At 44.3% G+C, this 16,464-nt stretch overlaps 1 protein-coding gene across 6 annotated transcripts in view; it reads left to right on the top strand.

The window, feature by feature from the left end:
- The window catches only part of CDKL3 (cyclin dependent kinase like 3), an 82,428-nt gene that overhangs the window by 54,681 nt on the left and 11,283 nt on the right, over positions 1-16,464 (top strand). The window contains exon 11 of one of the 6 annotated variants that reach the window (XM_084764141.1): positions 6,950-7,134. The exons of 2 other annotated variants lie outside the window; for them this stretch is intronic. In XM_084764141.1, coding sequence (XP_084620267.1) covers positions 6,950-7,024 — 75 coding nt within the window. In that variant the 3' untranslated portion in view covers positions 7,025-7,134. Of the gene's footprint in view, positions 1-6,949; positions 7,135-16,464 lie in introns of those variants that run through there. 3 more of the 6 variants (XM_084764134.1, XM_084764133.1, XM_084764139.1) reach the window with 3 other exon arrangements.

Genomic DNA, 16,464 nt, shown 5'->3' with positions numbered 1-16,464 from the left:
AATTAGCCACATAAGTTAAAGTGGGAGAGAGATAGCCAGCCAGCCAGCTCACCAGGTAAAGGCCCTTGTGGCCCATCCTGACTACCTGAGTTCAATCCCTAAGACTCACATGGTGGCTTAGCCTCAGAACACATCGGAGCACATGCCCACATGCACATAAAATACATGTAAAATTAAGAAGAAAGTGGAGGATGCAGAAGGTGGTTCACCCATGTTTGATTCCCTGCTCCCCTGCAGCTTACAACCCTCTGTAAGTCCTGTTCTAAGAGATCCAATGCCTTCTTCTGGACTCTGTGGGCCTGAGGCACACCTGTATGTGTGTATGCAGACATACATGGAAGCAATACATCTATACTCATAAAATAAGAATACTAAAGAAAAAGAAAAGAGAGAGAAGAGATTGAGCAGTATGAGGACTGAAGGAGATGTAAAGCAGATCCCACAGCCATGAGGACTAGGAGCTTCCCATGTGGTGCAGACGCGCTCTGTAGGGTGCAAAGCATGGTGTTAAAAACACAAAGATGTCTAATAACTTTGTGCCAATATGCGTGACCCCAAATGGGAACAAATTCCTTGAAAAAACAACACTGACAGAGATTTAGAAAATCTAAGGAAGCCTTTATCTGCTATAGAGAATCTCAAAAGCTCCTCCTCAGCCTGGAGAGGTAGCTTTGTGAGTAAAGGCACTTCCACTAAGTGTGATGGCCTGAACTCAGTCCCCAGGAAGCTCGTGGTGGCACAAGAGACTGACTCCTGCAGGTTGTCCTCTGATCTCCATGTGTGTACTGTGGCATATGTGCACACACACATACATGCACACACCCCATAACACACACACACACACACACACACACACACACACACACACACACACATACACACACACACACACACACACACACACACACACACATGCACCCACCCACATGCACAAACTGAATTAATTAAAAATGTTTCTTAGGCCAGGCATGGTGGCACACACCTTTAGCCCCATCACTCAGGAGGCAGAGGCAAACACATCTCCATGAGTTTGAGGCCAGACAGTTTTACATAGTGAGTTCCAGGCCAGCCAGGGCTACATAGAGACTCTGCCTTCCCACAAAGTTTCTAGATATCCTTTCTAAAATTTTTCAAAAGAAAGCCTTTAATTCTGGCACTGGGGAGGCAGAAGCAGGTAGTAGATCTCTGTGGTTTTGAGGCCAGCCTGCTTTACAAAGTGAGTTCCAGGCAGCCAGGGCTGTTCCACAAAGAAACCCTGTCTCGTGCTCACTTCAGCAGCACATATACTAAAATTGGAACGATACAGAGAGGATTGGCATGGCGTTCCATATTTTGGGGGAATAGGGTAAAAGCAGGAGGGAGGAAGGAATGGGAGGATACAAGTGATGGGATAATAATTGAGTTGTAATCTGAGTAAATTAATTTAAAAAAGAAACCCTGTCTCAAAAAACAAACAAAATGCCCTCCCTGTGCTTTCTACAAATTGCCAGTATGAATTTGATCCCCCTTGAGAGCACCTACATCTATGTGACAAGTGGCCTAGAGAATAAATTTTTTTTTCCTTGTACAGTAGTCTCAGCCTTCACATCAGGGTTACCCTGCTTCCCCAGGGCTGTGCGCTGCTATTCACAGATACTCACCCTGTCTGCCCTCCCAAAAGCCTGTGTGTGCCTGCCTAGTATAATGTGGTTAGCAGGGATGCTTCTGGAAGAGGAAATACCTGTCCCAGAGGCTGAGGTTTGCTCAGGCGATGGTAGGTGGATGGATGTGACACGGGCCTCGCTGAGCAACTGTGAAGCATTTGTGTCTTCTGCCAGCTCCTTGTTCCTTGTCCTTTGATAGTAGAACCTGAGAACAGCAAATCCCAAGTAGAGGGACATGCTCCCTCAGCCTAGGTCCTGAACAAAGAAACCACAGGGACAGAAGCCATAGCTGCCCTCGGCCCAGCAAAGAGCAGTAGATTCCCAGCTGACTGTGCTGGGAGATGACTTGAGTTCCTGCAACTTGAGAGTTATTTGCATCCATGGCACAAAATAGCCAAATTGTTGATAAGGTTTATTTGAGACAGGGTATTTCTATGGAACCCAGGCTGGTCTAGAACTTGTAATCCTCCTGCCTCAGCCTCCCAAGTGCTACAATTATAGGTACGTTCTACCACACCCAGCTCAACTGATACTGAAAATACTCCTTTGGGTTGGGAGTTTATCTCAGTGGAGAGTGCTTGCCTAGCATGTGGGAGTCCCTGGGTTCAACTCCCAGTGTTAAGTAAAGTGTCCCTTTCTTTAAAAAGGAAAAACAAAACAAAACAAAACCCCCCAACAATCTCTAAGGGTCTGGCAAGGAGAAGCGGCTCAATTAGTCAGAGCCCAATTGTCCTCTGTAGAGGACAGGACTATTTTCCAGCACCCACATCAGGCAGCTTGCCCGCCTCTAGCCTCCGAGGGCACCTTTATGTGCATGCACGCACACACAGACACATAATTAAAAGTAAACGTCTTTTAAAAACAATCACCTGAAAATGTTGTAACTTTGGTTTATCTCATTTCCATGATAAAAACCTATCAATGAAATGAGTTCTCTGTGACAGCTCCCTCCCTCCCCTCCTGCCCTCCTTCTCTCCCACCCACTTCTCTTCCTTTCTCCCCATCTCCTCCAATCTCTTTCCCTCCTTTCCACTCCTTCCTATCCCTCTTCTCCCCATCCCCTTCCTTCTCTCCCTTTGGTTTTTTATTAAGATTTATTTATTTATTTTATGTAGATGAGTGCGCTATTTGCATGTACATCTGCATGCCAGAAGAGGGGATCCGATCTCATTATATATAGATGTTTATAAGCCAGCATGTGAAGTGCTGGGAATTGAACCCAGGACCTCTTGGAAGGGCAGCTAGTGCTCTTAACCCCTGAGCCATCTCTCCCACCCCTTGCCCTTTCTTTTCTTTCATCTGCTCCTTTTATTTTTTTTCCAAAAGACTTTTTGTTTGCCATGTATGACTATTTTGCCCGCACATATCTGTGTGTACCACATGCATGCCTGGTGTCCATGGAGGCCAGAAGAGGGCATCAGGTCCCCTGGAACTGACTGGAGTTGCCGATGGTTGTGAGCCACTATACAGGTGCTGGGTCCTCTGGAAGAGCAGCCAGTGCTTTTAACTGCTGAGCCGTCTCTCCATCCCTGTCTGGGTTGCTCTTATGGTGAAGCGCCCACACACCACAACACCACAACAGGTTATTTTCCTGGACTCTGCTACTGTTTCCTATTTTTCTTTTGATTTTTAAGCAAACATATCCACGGACTTTTTAACTTACGCCAAAACTTTTCTGAAGCTTGTGCTAATACCACACACACACACACACACACACACACACACTTCTAGCATTCAAGGCTGCTATGTAATACTTTAGTGTCAGTGGCCCCCACTGCTGCCTAGCACAGCTCTGCTGGCTGAGTGTGAGGCTGCAGCTGTGTGACATAGGCTCCTGCGCAGAGCTGCGTGGTGAGAACTCCTAACACAAATGGCTCAGCGGTTAGTGCACTCGATGCTCTCCTAGAAGACCCAGGGTTTTTTGTTTTGTTTTGTCTTGTTTTGTGGGTTTTTGTTTTGTTTTCTATTTTTGTTTTTGTTTTTTATATTTTATTAATTTATTCATATTACATCTCAATTGTTATCCCATCTCTTGTATCCTCCCATTCCTCCCTCCCTCCTGCCTTCCCCCTACTCCCTTCCCCTATGACTGTGACTAAGGCGGAGCTCCTCCCCCTGTATATGCTCATAGGGTATCAAGTCTTCTTGGTAGCCTGCTGTCCTTCCTCTGAGTGCCACCAGGCCTCCCCATCCAGGGGACATGGTCAAATATGGGGCACCAGAGTTCATGTGAAAGTCAGTCCCTACTCTCCACTCAACTGTGGAAAATGTCCTGTCTGTTGGCTAGATCTGAGTAGGGGTTCAAAGTTTACTGCATGTATTGTCCTTGGCTGGTGCCATAGTTTGAGCAGGACCCGTGAGCCCAGATCTGCCTGTCATAATGTTCTTCTTGTAGGTTTCTAGGTTTCTAAGACCCTCTGGATCCTTCTATTTCCCCATTCTCCCATGCTTCTCTCACCTAGAGTCCCAATAAGATGTCCTCCCCTCTGTCCCACTTTCCTAGTAAGTGAAGACTCTCGTGGGACATGCCCCTTGGGCTAGTGTCCAGATAAAAGTGAGTGTATAGCATTTGACTCTTTCTGCTTCTGGGTTAACTCACTCATTATGATCATTTCTAGTTCAATCCATTTGTGCACAAGTTTCAGGAATTCCTTGTTTTTAATAGCTGAGTAGTATTCCATAGTGTAAATGTACCACAGTTTCTTTATCTATTCTTCTACTGAGGGACGCGTAGGCTGTTTCCATGTTCTGGCTATTATGAGTAAGGCTGCTATGAACATGGTTGAGCAAATGTCCTTGTGTGCTGGAGCATCTTCTGGGGCCTAGGAACTTTCTCAAGAGAATAGGGTAGAAAACAATAGAGAAAGACACCCGCTATATCCCCTGAATCTGTATGTGTGCATGCACACACATGTGAAATACACACACATGTGAAACACATACACACTCTACACAAAGACTGTTCTCTTGTTGAGCTAATTTGCACCAGGTGTGTGTACTTGTGAGGCAGGAGCGGACTCTACACAGAATACCAGTACTAACAAATTAATCAGGTTGTTGACTAAAATAGTCATGCTGAGAAGAAAAAGACCAAATTTTAATGTTAATGTAGTATGTGAGATGCATGAAATTAGAGGACTTTATTTTCTTTTGTGTGTGCACATATATATGTGTTGTGGGCATGCTCATGTTACAACATGCATTTGGAAATCAGAGAACAACTTGCAGGAGTCAGTTCTCTCCTTCTACCATATGGATGGTGGCAATGGGACTCAGGTCATCAGGCTTGGCAGTGCCTTGACCCACGGAGCTATTTAACTGGCTCCACAGAGACTAATCTAGCTGAGTTTGGAAGGCAGCTACGCTCACCACTATACCACCAACGCCACCTAGCTGAGTTTGGAAAAGAGAACTTTGCCTGTATACTATAAGGCTAAAAACAAAATAGTGTGCCATTGCTGCACTTGAGTTGTAAATGTGTTCCACATCAGCATGTGTTAGTAATTCTGAAATTGCATGTATATTCTAGGAAAGGGTTGGGCAAGTATACAGTGGAATGAAGTCATGTTTTTATTAGATATAGTGGGAATGTTTTGTGCCAGAAAGCATGAATAACTAAATAAATTATGCAAGCATATCAAAAGGACACAGAAGCCAACTGGAAGGAGCTCCTAATAACCAAATATGGGGCACTAAAACAAATACAGTTACAAGACTGGAGTAGACTGGATCTCACGTAACAGTGTCTATGAACCAACCCCCCCATGGTAGCAATGACTATCATGTGCACATGAGGATGAACGTTCATTCCCTGACACATGTAAAGACAATATGTATGATATATATCATATATATAGTTTGTGTGTGTATAAAACTGAGAAGAGTAAGCAAAGGAAAGTACACATCTCTATCTATAAAGTGATTCCAACTAATAAATGAAGAAGGAATGGCAGGAAGAGAAGTCATCATCACCCAGTGACCCAATAATAGGTGACTCAGGGACCTTTCAGATGGCTCAGTTCAGACACTTGTCATATAACCCTAACAACCTGTGTTTGAGCCCTGGGACCCACACTGTGGAAGGAAAGAACCAACTTCTGAATGTTGTCCTCTGACCTCCAAATATGCCATGGGCATTACTATGGCCCACCCCTGCACTGAATCAATAAAGTGTAACCATAAACAACAACAACAACAACAACAACAACAAACAAACAATTAGATGAGGCCAGGCATGGTGGCACATGTCTATAACCTCAGCAGTGGGTGGGAGAGGCAGGAAGGTCAGGAGTTCTAGTTTATCCTTGGCTATATAGCAAGTCTATTGTCATCCTGAACTACACAAGACCTCCCCCCCCCCAGTCCAAACAACCACCCTCTCGCCCACCCCTGTCGATACCACTAAAGGAGTCACTGATGAAAGTAAAACGGGATAGTGTGTTTTCTTAGTTTTAGACTGTCTCCTCATAAGAGACATATTAGTTACCAAAGTGGGGGGATGATGATTTGTGCAGAGAGAATTTTAGAAGGCACCTGTGACTTTATCAAAGTGAGCAGGCTTAGAATGGAGTAAACTAAGGGATAGAGAGATGGCCACTGGTTAAAAACACTCCCTGCTCTTGCAGAAGACCCGAATGTACCCGTAACCTCCTCTTCTGGCCTCTGAAGGCACCATCATGTATGTGAACACAACAGACATACATGTAAAAAAACAAAACATTATATAACATTGGACAAGATACAACAAGAGGAACAGCGCAATAGCAGTATTTCCATGGTGTTCCTGCCCCAAAATAAGTGACTTGATTCTAAATGTGAGAAAGTATCTGGTAAAGACACTGTAATGATAGTGGCCTGTAACACTCTAAGGATCAGGCCATGAATGTTAAGGAAAGGCTGAAGGACAATCCAGGATAAGGGGCATAATTCAGTAGAATGCTTGTCTGGCATACACAGGCCTTGGTGGTTTGGATGCCCAGTGCAGTTATGCACCATAATCCCAGCACTCAGGAGGTGGAAGCCAGAGGATCAGAAGTTCAAGGTCATCCTTGGCCACTTCCAGGCCAACCTGGCCTACAGAAGAGCCTGATCCAAGAGAGGAAGGGAGGGAGGGAGAGAGAGAAAGAGGGAAAAGAAGGGCACATTTATATTAGTCACTGCAGGAAAAGTTTAGTTCAAAGCACAGTCTTAAGCAGAGATGGAAGGAAACCTCATGAATCTGAAAACCCACTGAGATACCATTCATATGTCAAGGACTCAGCATGAAGATGGGGCCACCCTCAGGTCTTCCTTCCTCTCTTCCACAGGAACTCATGTCAGCAAGGTGCCAGTGTCTCCCAGGGCATGCCAATAAAACCCTGGCAGTTTATATGGTATCTTGACTTCAATTTAGAACTCATAGAGAACAGGCAAGGACTCAGAGCTGCCAGCGAATCATAAAAACTGGAGCAGAAGAACGTGTCTAACTAGACTGCAGGTGGTTTTAAAGTTATAATTAAGGCATTGCTGATGTGATGAAAGGGTGGAAAATGAGCCAGTATAACTGGTGAAGAGCCTAAAAACAAGCCCATTCATGCTCAGAAACTCAGCCACTGATAATCCCAATCACTGGGGAGATGCCACACCTTTAACAGTGGGACTGGACTATGGATAAGGGACAGGAATTGGGCCTTTCCTCATTAGAAACACTATGTATGTATTAAGAATTGTGAATGGGGAAGCTTGAAAGATTTACAATGAAAATCTAGACCACCCTGTGAGTGTGTGTGTGTGCACGAAAGAGAGAAGAGTGTGTGTGTGTGTGTGTGTGTGTGTGTGAGAGAGAGAGAGAGAGAGAGAGAGAGAGAGAGAGAGAGAGAGAGAGAGAGAATGTGAGTGTGTGTGTATGTGAGAGAGAGAGAAGGAGGGAAAGAGAGAGGAGAGTGTGTGTGAGTGAGTGTGTGTGTGTGTGTGTGTGTGTGTGTGTGTGAGAGAGAGAGAGAGAGAGAGAGAGAGAGAGAGAGAGAGAGAGAGAGAGAGAGAAGGTCAGAGAGAGAGCAACTTTCAAGAATCTCTTTCTACGGTGGATTCCAGGTCAAACGAAAGCGGTCAGGCAGGCCTGCTTAGGAAGTACTTGCTTTTACTTCCTGGGTTGTTTTACTGCTTAGAATATATTTAAAGCTTTGGGGGTCGATTTTTTCTTAAAAGAGAAAGGGAAAATAATGGACAAATTGAACTGTATTAAAATGTGTGGTTCTCTATGGGCCCAGCTGTTAGGAGGATTGGCTGCTCTTGTTGAGGGCTAGGGTTCCATTCTCAGCAGCCACATGGTAGCTCCCAAGCATCTGTAACTCCAGTCAGAGGATCTGATGTCCACTGCCAGCTTCTGCAGCACTGCAGGAAAGTGGTACACAGACAAACAATGCAAATCAAACATCCCTGTACATTAAAAAAAAAAATCTCCTGGGCCAGGCGGTGGCACGCGCCTTTAATCCCAGCACTTGGGAGGCAGAGGTAGGCAGATCGTTGTGAGTTCAAGGCCAGCCTGGTCTACAAAGTGAGTCCAGGACAGTTAAGGCTACACAGAGAAACCCTGTCTCAAAAAACCAAAAAGAAAAAAAAGAAAAAACAAATAAAAAAATTACTAAAACTTATTTAAGTTTGTGAATATTCTTCATTGCAGAACAATAAAAAGAATAGAAAAGTCACTACTTGAAACTTAGAGTTAACACACTTATCTCCATAGAGTACAGTGAGTTACTGAAATCTCTTTAACAAAACAGCAAAAAGGGTGATAAGCAGGGTGGAGAGATGGCTCAGAGGTTAAGAGCACTGACTGCTCTTCCAGAGGTCCTGAGTTCAATTCCCAGCAACCATATGGTGCCTCACAGCCATCTATACTGGGATCTGATGCCCTCTTATGGCATGCAGGTGTACATAAATAAAATAAAATAAAACCTTTAAAACAAACAAACAAAAAAGGTGCTAAGCTGGGCGTGGTGGCCTTTACAGTGCTCCATAGCAGAAGCAGGCAGATCTCTAAGTTCCAGACCAGCATGGTCTACATAGCAAGTTCAGTCAAGGGCTATATAGGAAAATAATAAAAGAAAGAAGATGAAAAATAAATAAAAGAAAGAAGATTAATAAATGGCCAATAACAAAAAAAGACTTCATTAGAAATCAGAAAAGTAGAAATGAAAATCATAGATTCCTCTTTTTATTCTCACCCACTTGGCAAAGACCTGGCACACAGGGTTGGGGATGACACAGGGCAGCTGGAACCAGTGCGCTGCTGGTGGGAGTGGAATGCGGACCCGCCTCTCTGGAAAACAACCTGGCATTGTATGCAGAAGCCTGATGTCAACCTCAGAGAGCGCCTTGCACATGACCTTCAGATGAGCGTGATGATGTTCCCAGCAGTATTTGTTACAGCAACATCTGTAAATGTTGCAACAGTTCCTCAACAACTGTATTAATGAGTGGTTACATCTCCACAGTGAAAATGAACTGTAGTTACAGCCATTCACATGGGTAGAGCTCCCATTTTTTCATTAAAAAGATACAGTTGTGAGAAGATGGAACTGTGAAAGTTAAGGCTAGCATAGTATGTCATAAGAGTACAAAGAGATCTCTGTGAGTTCGAGGCCAGCCTGGTCTACAAAGAGAGTTCCAGGACAGCCAAGGTTACACAGAGAAGCCCTGTCTGGAAAAACAAAACCAAACCAAAAGAGAAAAAAAAAGTGCAAAGAAATGGGCTTGTATAAATCAGTGTAATATAGTAAAATGAATCTCAGGGAGCTGGGCAATGGTGATCTTTAGTCCCAGCACGTACTTGGAAGGCAGAGGCAGGCAGATCTCTTTGATTTTGAGGCAATATTCTTTCAGAGGAACAGGTTCAGTTCCTCCTAGTGTCCACATGGCACCTTCCTGCCATATATAATACTAATTTTTTATTAAAAAGAAAAAGAAGAAAGAAAAATACCCCTATAATACTCCAGGGGATCCAACACCCTCTTCTGATTTCTGAGGGCACCAGGCACATACATGTTGCACAGACATACATGCAAACTTAACACTCATATACATAAAATTAAAAAATTACCTTGGGGTAGCAACATGGTGTTTGTCACCAATCCTGACCACCTTAGTTCAAGCCCTGGGGCCCATATGGGAGGGGAAAAAACTGCCTCTAAATTGTCCTTTGACCTCCACGTGTGTACTATGGCATGTGCATGTGTACATACACACACAGTAAGTACAACTCAATAAAGGTTAGGTTTTTTAGTTTCTTTGGTTGGTTTGGTTTAGTTTTGGTTTTGGTTTTTCAAGACAGGGTTTTTCTGTGTGGCCCTGGCTGTCCTGGACTCACTCTGTAGATCAGGCTGGCCTCAAACTCACATAGGTCTGCCTGCCTCTGCCTCCCAAGTGTTGGGATTAAAGGGGTGCACCACCTCCATCTGGCCCATGTGTGTCTTTTTAATAATGGTATAATATGGTATGTCTACAGCTCTTTTCTCCTTTCTCCGTGTGTGTGTGTGTGTGTGTGTGTGTGTGTGTATGTGTGTGTGTGTGTATGTGTGTGTGTGTGTGTTGGAATGTAACACGATTCTTGGTGTCTAGTTTTGATTCATGCTTTCAATCCTCCAAGATTTTGAAATTTTTTTGCTATGGGTAAATCTTACATGTTCAAGAAAACAGAATCTCATAATGACTTGTCCCATGTACTTACCATAATACTTTTTTAAAAAGTTTTACTTACATGTATTTGTTATATGTAATAATAGACTTCCTCATAGCCCTGTTACCCACAGCTGCTAATACCCTCCTCTTCCCAACTACCCCCCTTTCCGTGTCTCTTTCCAGTCATTGTGTGTGCAAGCTTTGTTTGGCTTGTTTGTAGGAGTGTGTGCACCTTACTAGTGGACACACCACTGAAGAAAATGTATCTCCTCACCCGATCCACTATTAAAGCTTCTCCCCAGCAAGAAGGAAGCTTCTAGCCTGTTTCAATTTGATCTCTCTTCAGTTCTGTGACCAAAGCATGTGGTGTCTTCAGCAGTAGAGTCTTACCATCCATTTCTTGTGGTCAGCCAACAGCTGAGGCAAATTTCTCTGTTTTAGGCAATTTCAGGGGCCCTCCTAACCAATAACGCATAGGAAGGTAGCCCACCCCTTCGCCATGTAGTTTTAACCATTTTACACACATCGTCAATTTTTGCCCCCTTTATCCTCCTAGGCATTTTCTTCACGCGTGTATTATTTTGAGGTACATCCTAGATATCATAAAATTCTTCCCTAAATATTTCAATGGTGGTGGTGCACAGCTTTAATCCCAGCACTCAGGAGGCAGAGGCAGGCAGATGTCTGTGAGTTTGAGGCCAGCCTGGTCTATAGAGTAATTCTAGGACAGCTAGGGCCACACACAGAGAAAAACCCTGTCTCAAAGAAAAACAAAAAACAAAAAACCCAAATCCAAAACCAAACAAACAAACATCCCCTCCAAAAAAAAAAAAAAAAAAAGAAAAGGAAGGGGAAAAAACCCCCAAAACTCTAGTTAACACTTTAGTTTCCAAGTTTCTCATGTGCCATGTTTTGCATTCTGTCTGAATCAAGTGTCTTTTGTTTTGTTTTTTAAGACAGGGTTTCTCTGTATAGCCTTGACTGTCCTGGACTCACTTTGTAGACCAGGCTGGCCTTGAACTCACAGAGATCTGCCTGCCTCTGCCTCCCAAGTGCTGGGATTACAGGCTTGTGCCACCACGCCCCGGCGAATCAAGTGTTTTTTAATCTTTTAAGTCGGTGATCCCACTAAAGCATTGATTGAGGTTCTGCTGAGCACACCTGGGTGAAGGTGTCAGCATAAACACAAGGTGGCTTGATCACCCAATGGCATAGGTTGTGATCGTAGACTTCACAAGGCTGGTGGAAGCCAACAGCCATTTCCATAGATGCCTGGTTTGTATATCCCTGATATAATGTATATCAGATATTGTGGTTAGCTTTCCCTTCTTTTTCCTTGTAAACATGCCCCTTTGGTTATCTTTCTTGTTCCCATCTCATTAAGTGACTGTGTAGCTTCTCAGCATTCACTGCGTCAAGTAAGACATGTTGCACTTAGTTACCGATGTTTCCTGCGTCAACAGACACTGATGTGCACAGCCTCGCCATCCTTGCTCTTCCGTGAACCTGAGAAGGCTGTGGATGGATGAGTGCTTTGCAGAGGTGTTCTAATAGAACAGGCATTTAAGTTCATGCTAGCTGTGAGGAGGTGCCCCCAGCTCATCTGTCTTGTTCAGGCTCTCACGCACCTTCCTGGCTGTCGCAGTGGGATGGCCTCTGCAGGCCCATGATGCAGTCTTGTTAATTTGACCCTACTGCAAGCACCGTGACGTTTTGTGGCAGTTTGACTTTCCCCCCTCTTGTTTGATAAAAACAGAAACAAATAGAAGGGAAGGAAGAGGGGGCAAGGCCACTAGAGGGACATGTAGAAGCAGCACCCGCAGAAATGTCACACTGTTCACAGAGAGGCACTCCTTTGAAGCACCGGGAGCAAGGCGCTTGGAGTCTCAGCTGAACACTTGGTCGCATGTGATCCACTGCTAAGCCTATAAAAATGAAAGCAACCTAAAAGCACGGACAGTACACTGTGTGAAAGCCGTACATGTGGCTCAGTTGGTAGAGTCCTTGACTAGTATACAGGAAACCCTGGGCTTGATTCTCGGCACCCAGTCAGTCAGCCATGGTGTCACACACCTGTAATCCTGCCTCTGGGTCCTGCAGGAGGATCAAGGTCATCCTTTGTACTTAGTTCTGGGCCAGACCAGTCTACATGAACGAAGAAGGGAGGGAGGGAGGAGCAGAGGTGAGAAGAGAGGAAGAGAGGAAAAAAAGAGTAGAGGTGGGGAAGGAGGGAGAGGAGAAGGAAGACAGGGAGGGAGTGGGGGAGGGGAGGCTGGCCACTGCTTGATATTATGGTTAGCATGTGAGATGTCATGGGGCTACTCAGTGAGTCTAGCCTTCTGAGAATGGCCAGTCCTAACAAGAGCTCATTGTTTGATGTTTTAGAGACATACTATGTTTGGAAACAGAAGTGGCCATCATTAGCTAAAGCTTCCTCTCCTGTAGTTCCTGGAAGAGCTAGAAATCTGGAGATGGAGAGAGGCAACCAGGCCTACCCTCCCACCAGGCCACAGTGGCCAGCCAGCCTAGCATGGAGGCAGCAGCAGGGAGAGAGTAGGCTGTGCCCAGCAGACAAATCACTTCTTCACTGCCAGCCCAGGGCCGTCACTTCATGAGAAGTCACTTTGATGACATGCACCCAGTTCACACGGTCAAAATATGCTGCCCAGGTGCATTGTTTCCTCTTGTGGTAGGCGTTGTGGGTGTCATCTTCTGGTATTTGGGTGAGGCAGGAGCTTGACCAGCCTTGCTTGAAGTCTTGATGACACTGAACAGCAGACAGTGACAAGGCATCATTTAGTATAAGGTACATGAGTCCTGCAGCAGCTAGGATTCCTGGCGTGCTGTAGCCAAAGCCCAAGGGAGCCCTTTGCCTCGTAACTTTGTTTATAGACAGGACGTGGGGGTGTGAGGTGTAGCATGGCCATGTAGACCACACCACCTGTTCTCAATGTCATGTGTACACCAAGACAGCACGGCAGAACTGCACTGCCAGGAAAGGGAGGCTGCAAGTGATCTTAGCCCTTTGCTGTGTATTTATTTTGGTGAAAGCTTTGGAAATGGTAAAGTCATAGTTGATGACTGACATCACTGATGTTGCTTTTTCCTTGACAGCCCACATAGCTTTTCTGTAGTCAACTCTAATTCTCTGTTGTTGCTCTTGGAGGATAAACTCTGTTTAATAGAAGGAGAAACAGTCCCTCTTTGAACTCTAGCTCAGACTGAGATTTTGTCATAAAGAGAATCTCGGGACAACTAAACATCACAGAGATGACAGTGACTCATCGCCTCATTCAGCAAACTGGGGAATTGTATCCAAGTTGCTGGTGTCTATTTGCTAATTAGATTCATAGTTAAGGATCAAAGCTTCCCCTACTTTTATTACCATAGCATGTAACAAAGGACAGGAATTCAGTAAAGTTATGTCTATAAATAATTATAACTTGAGGCAGGAAGTAGGCTGAAAAAGAGGTAGGGATGTCAGAAAGGCTCCATGGTGGAGCAGAGGGACAACAGATTGAAACGCAGATAATGAGCTGGGCAGTGGTGGCTCACGCCTTTGATTCCATCTCTTGGGATGCAGAGTCAGGTGGATCTCTCTGAGTTCCGGGACAGCCATGGCCATACAGAGAAAGCCTGTCTCAAAAAAAAATTATAGGTATGAATTATTGTAGGTAAGTTGGATGCTTATGTGTGGGAGACATTGGTCTGAGCATGTGCCTGCCTGATCCAACTGAACCCTTCTGGCAACTCAATGAAATGTGTGCTATCCTTATCCTAGGCTAGAGCTGGAGAGATTTGTGTCAGATTAAAGTGATTTTCTGAGAGATACACAATTGGTGAGTGACAAGCAGGATTCAACCCAGCCTGACACGAAGGATAGCTTTTAAGGACTTGGCTATCCCGTTCTTTGTTCTAGGAGTGAATTTAGCTGTTCACTCAGTGGGAAAACATGGCTGTGTTGTGAAAGCATTGCTTGTCAGGAGGCCAGAGTATGGGGTGGGCAGAGAGCAGTGGGCTCTTCTGTAAGTTGGGTAGATCACAGAGAACTTTGGGTGCTATGCACATAAGTGAGAGGCTCTCAGAAGGCAACGGAAGTATTACATGCCTGTTAATGAAATGAGAGAACCGGCCGTGTGCTTTAGGAAGACAGTTATGGTGTGAAGGTCGGGATAGGAAGCCTAAAGACCAGCTGGCTGCTCTACCACACACCTTAAAACTAGAATGTGGCCAGCTGTTGTGGCCCATCCCTGCAATCCCGGCACTCAGGAGGCTGAGGCAGAAGGATTGTCATGAGTTCAAGGCCAGACTGAGCTCCTTAATGAGTTCCAGGGAAGCCTGGTTTGCAGTGAGACCCTGTCTCAAAACAAGTGGGAATTTCTTCTAGAGAAATTTTTGCACATGAATCTTGAAAAGCTCTGTGAACAGACCTGCGTTTGTGTGATATATCCTTTAGGCTCATTCACTAAATCTTACAAGGAATAAGGAGATTGTACATACATGTGTCAGTTACCACTAACATATTTTGTGTGTGTATGTCTTTCTTCTAACCTTATGGCACCATGTTAATTACATGCTAAATAAGTGTGTGTGCCTACTTCCAAGGAAAAAGAAACCAACAAAACTGGACTCTAGAAAGCTCTCACAGACCGCTGCCTCTTGCCTGTGTTCTGCATGCATATGTGACTGACTCCCTTGCCCTTTGTACTGGCTCACATTCCTGAACTGTGTGTGTCACTCTGAGGTCATGTGTGTTACCACGGCATGGAGTCACAAAGGGGATTGCTCATGAAGGAAGGCAAGTGTGTCACCATGACTTCCCAAGTGCCAACTGTAATACACATTAGACTTCAAGAAGTCTCACAACCCACCCTGAGCTAAGGCAACAAATCTCACATACTCTTCATTTAAGTAAAGGCCTATGGAGATTTCGGCATTGTTGAACGTCTCTCACCTCAAAATGAAAAATTGGGGCATTTGTGTTTTTTAGATTGGGGATGATCAGCCTGAAAAGTCTATATAAATTTTTCAAATTGAAAATTTCAAGTTCTGAAATCTGAAGTGGTTGGGTTTCATCCATATGAGATAAGGGCTGTGTGATCTGCGTTTTACAGCTCTCCTTTTGCTGGTGTTTTATTTACTGCCTACACTAAAATCACCTGGATAGTATGGAGCTATTAATTTTAAGTATGAAATGATCAGATTGAAATTTTATCTCTAGAGGCAGATATTAACTATTTACAAATGAGATTCTAATGCAAGGGATTTACTTCAGAATAGCACACGGAAGTGTCGTGGAGGATGCTGAGGAGTAGCAGTGGCTTTGAGTCGATGACTGGAACCAGATAATGGGACCTTGCCTGGGGAGTGGGGCCATTATACTGTTCACTATATTACATAAATGAGTGAGTAATTATGACCTTTATAGGTGTTTGAAATTATATATATACATTTGTTTAATTACATATGCATGTATACATATTATACATGTTTGAAAATAGACAGATGTTTTCAGTGGTCACTCTTGAGGCAGAGGGCAGGGTTAGTTGTGTTTCCATCTCACAGCCACGTTGTGAGAAAAAGGAGAACTACTGGTGGTGTTTCCAGAGACTCAGTTGCTCAGTAACACGTCATCCTTGTGTGTGGCACTCTCCTCATCCATCGGCCGTCTCAGCCAAGCCTGACTAACCTAGGTTGGTTGAGCAGTGATAGTTATGGATGCATTTCTCCTCTGCATCATCATCATCTTTATATATATATATATATTTTTTTTTTTCAAGACAGAGTTTCTCTGTGTCGCCTTGGCTGTCCTGGACTCGCTTTTCTCTGCATTTTCTGTGTCCTCAGAGCGCTTTCATGTCTGGCTTCTTTCATTCTCTGGAGGGCTCTCCCACTTTCCCACCCAATCAGCCCTGAATATTATGGTGTCTGGAGGACTATCAAATGATATGTTAAAGACGAGATAAGACATCAAAGAGTAGAAGCTAATATCCTCAAAATGGTGATTATCCAAAACATCCGATCTCACTCAGACACTGACAGCACTCCCTCTGAAACTAGGAGATCACCGCATGCTTTTTCTTACTGCAAAAATAGAAATAATCTAAAGACAGTCTCTTAGGTAGTGTTTCTATCAGTATTATAAACACCACTACCAAAAACA

This window comes from Acomys minous (assembly GCF_964271855.1).
Source record: "Acomys minous genome assembly, chromosome: 16".
In the NCBI taxonomy this organism is placed as follows: Eukaryota; Metazoa; Chordata; class Mammalia; order Rodentia; family Muridae; genus Acomys; species Acomys minous.
The sequence above is the reverse complement of the archived record's forward strand: the minus strand, read 5'-3'. Positions and strand labels throughout refer to the sequence as shown.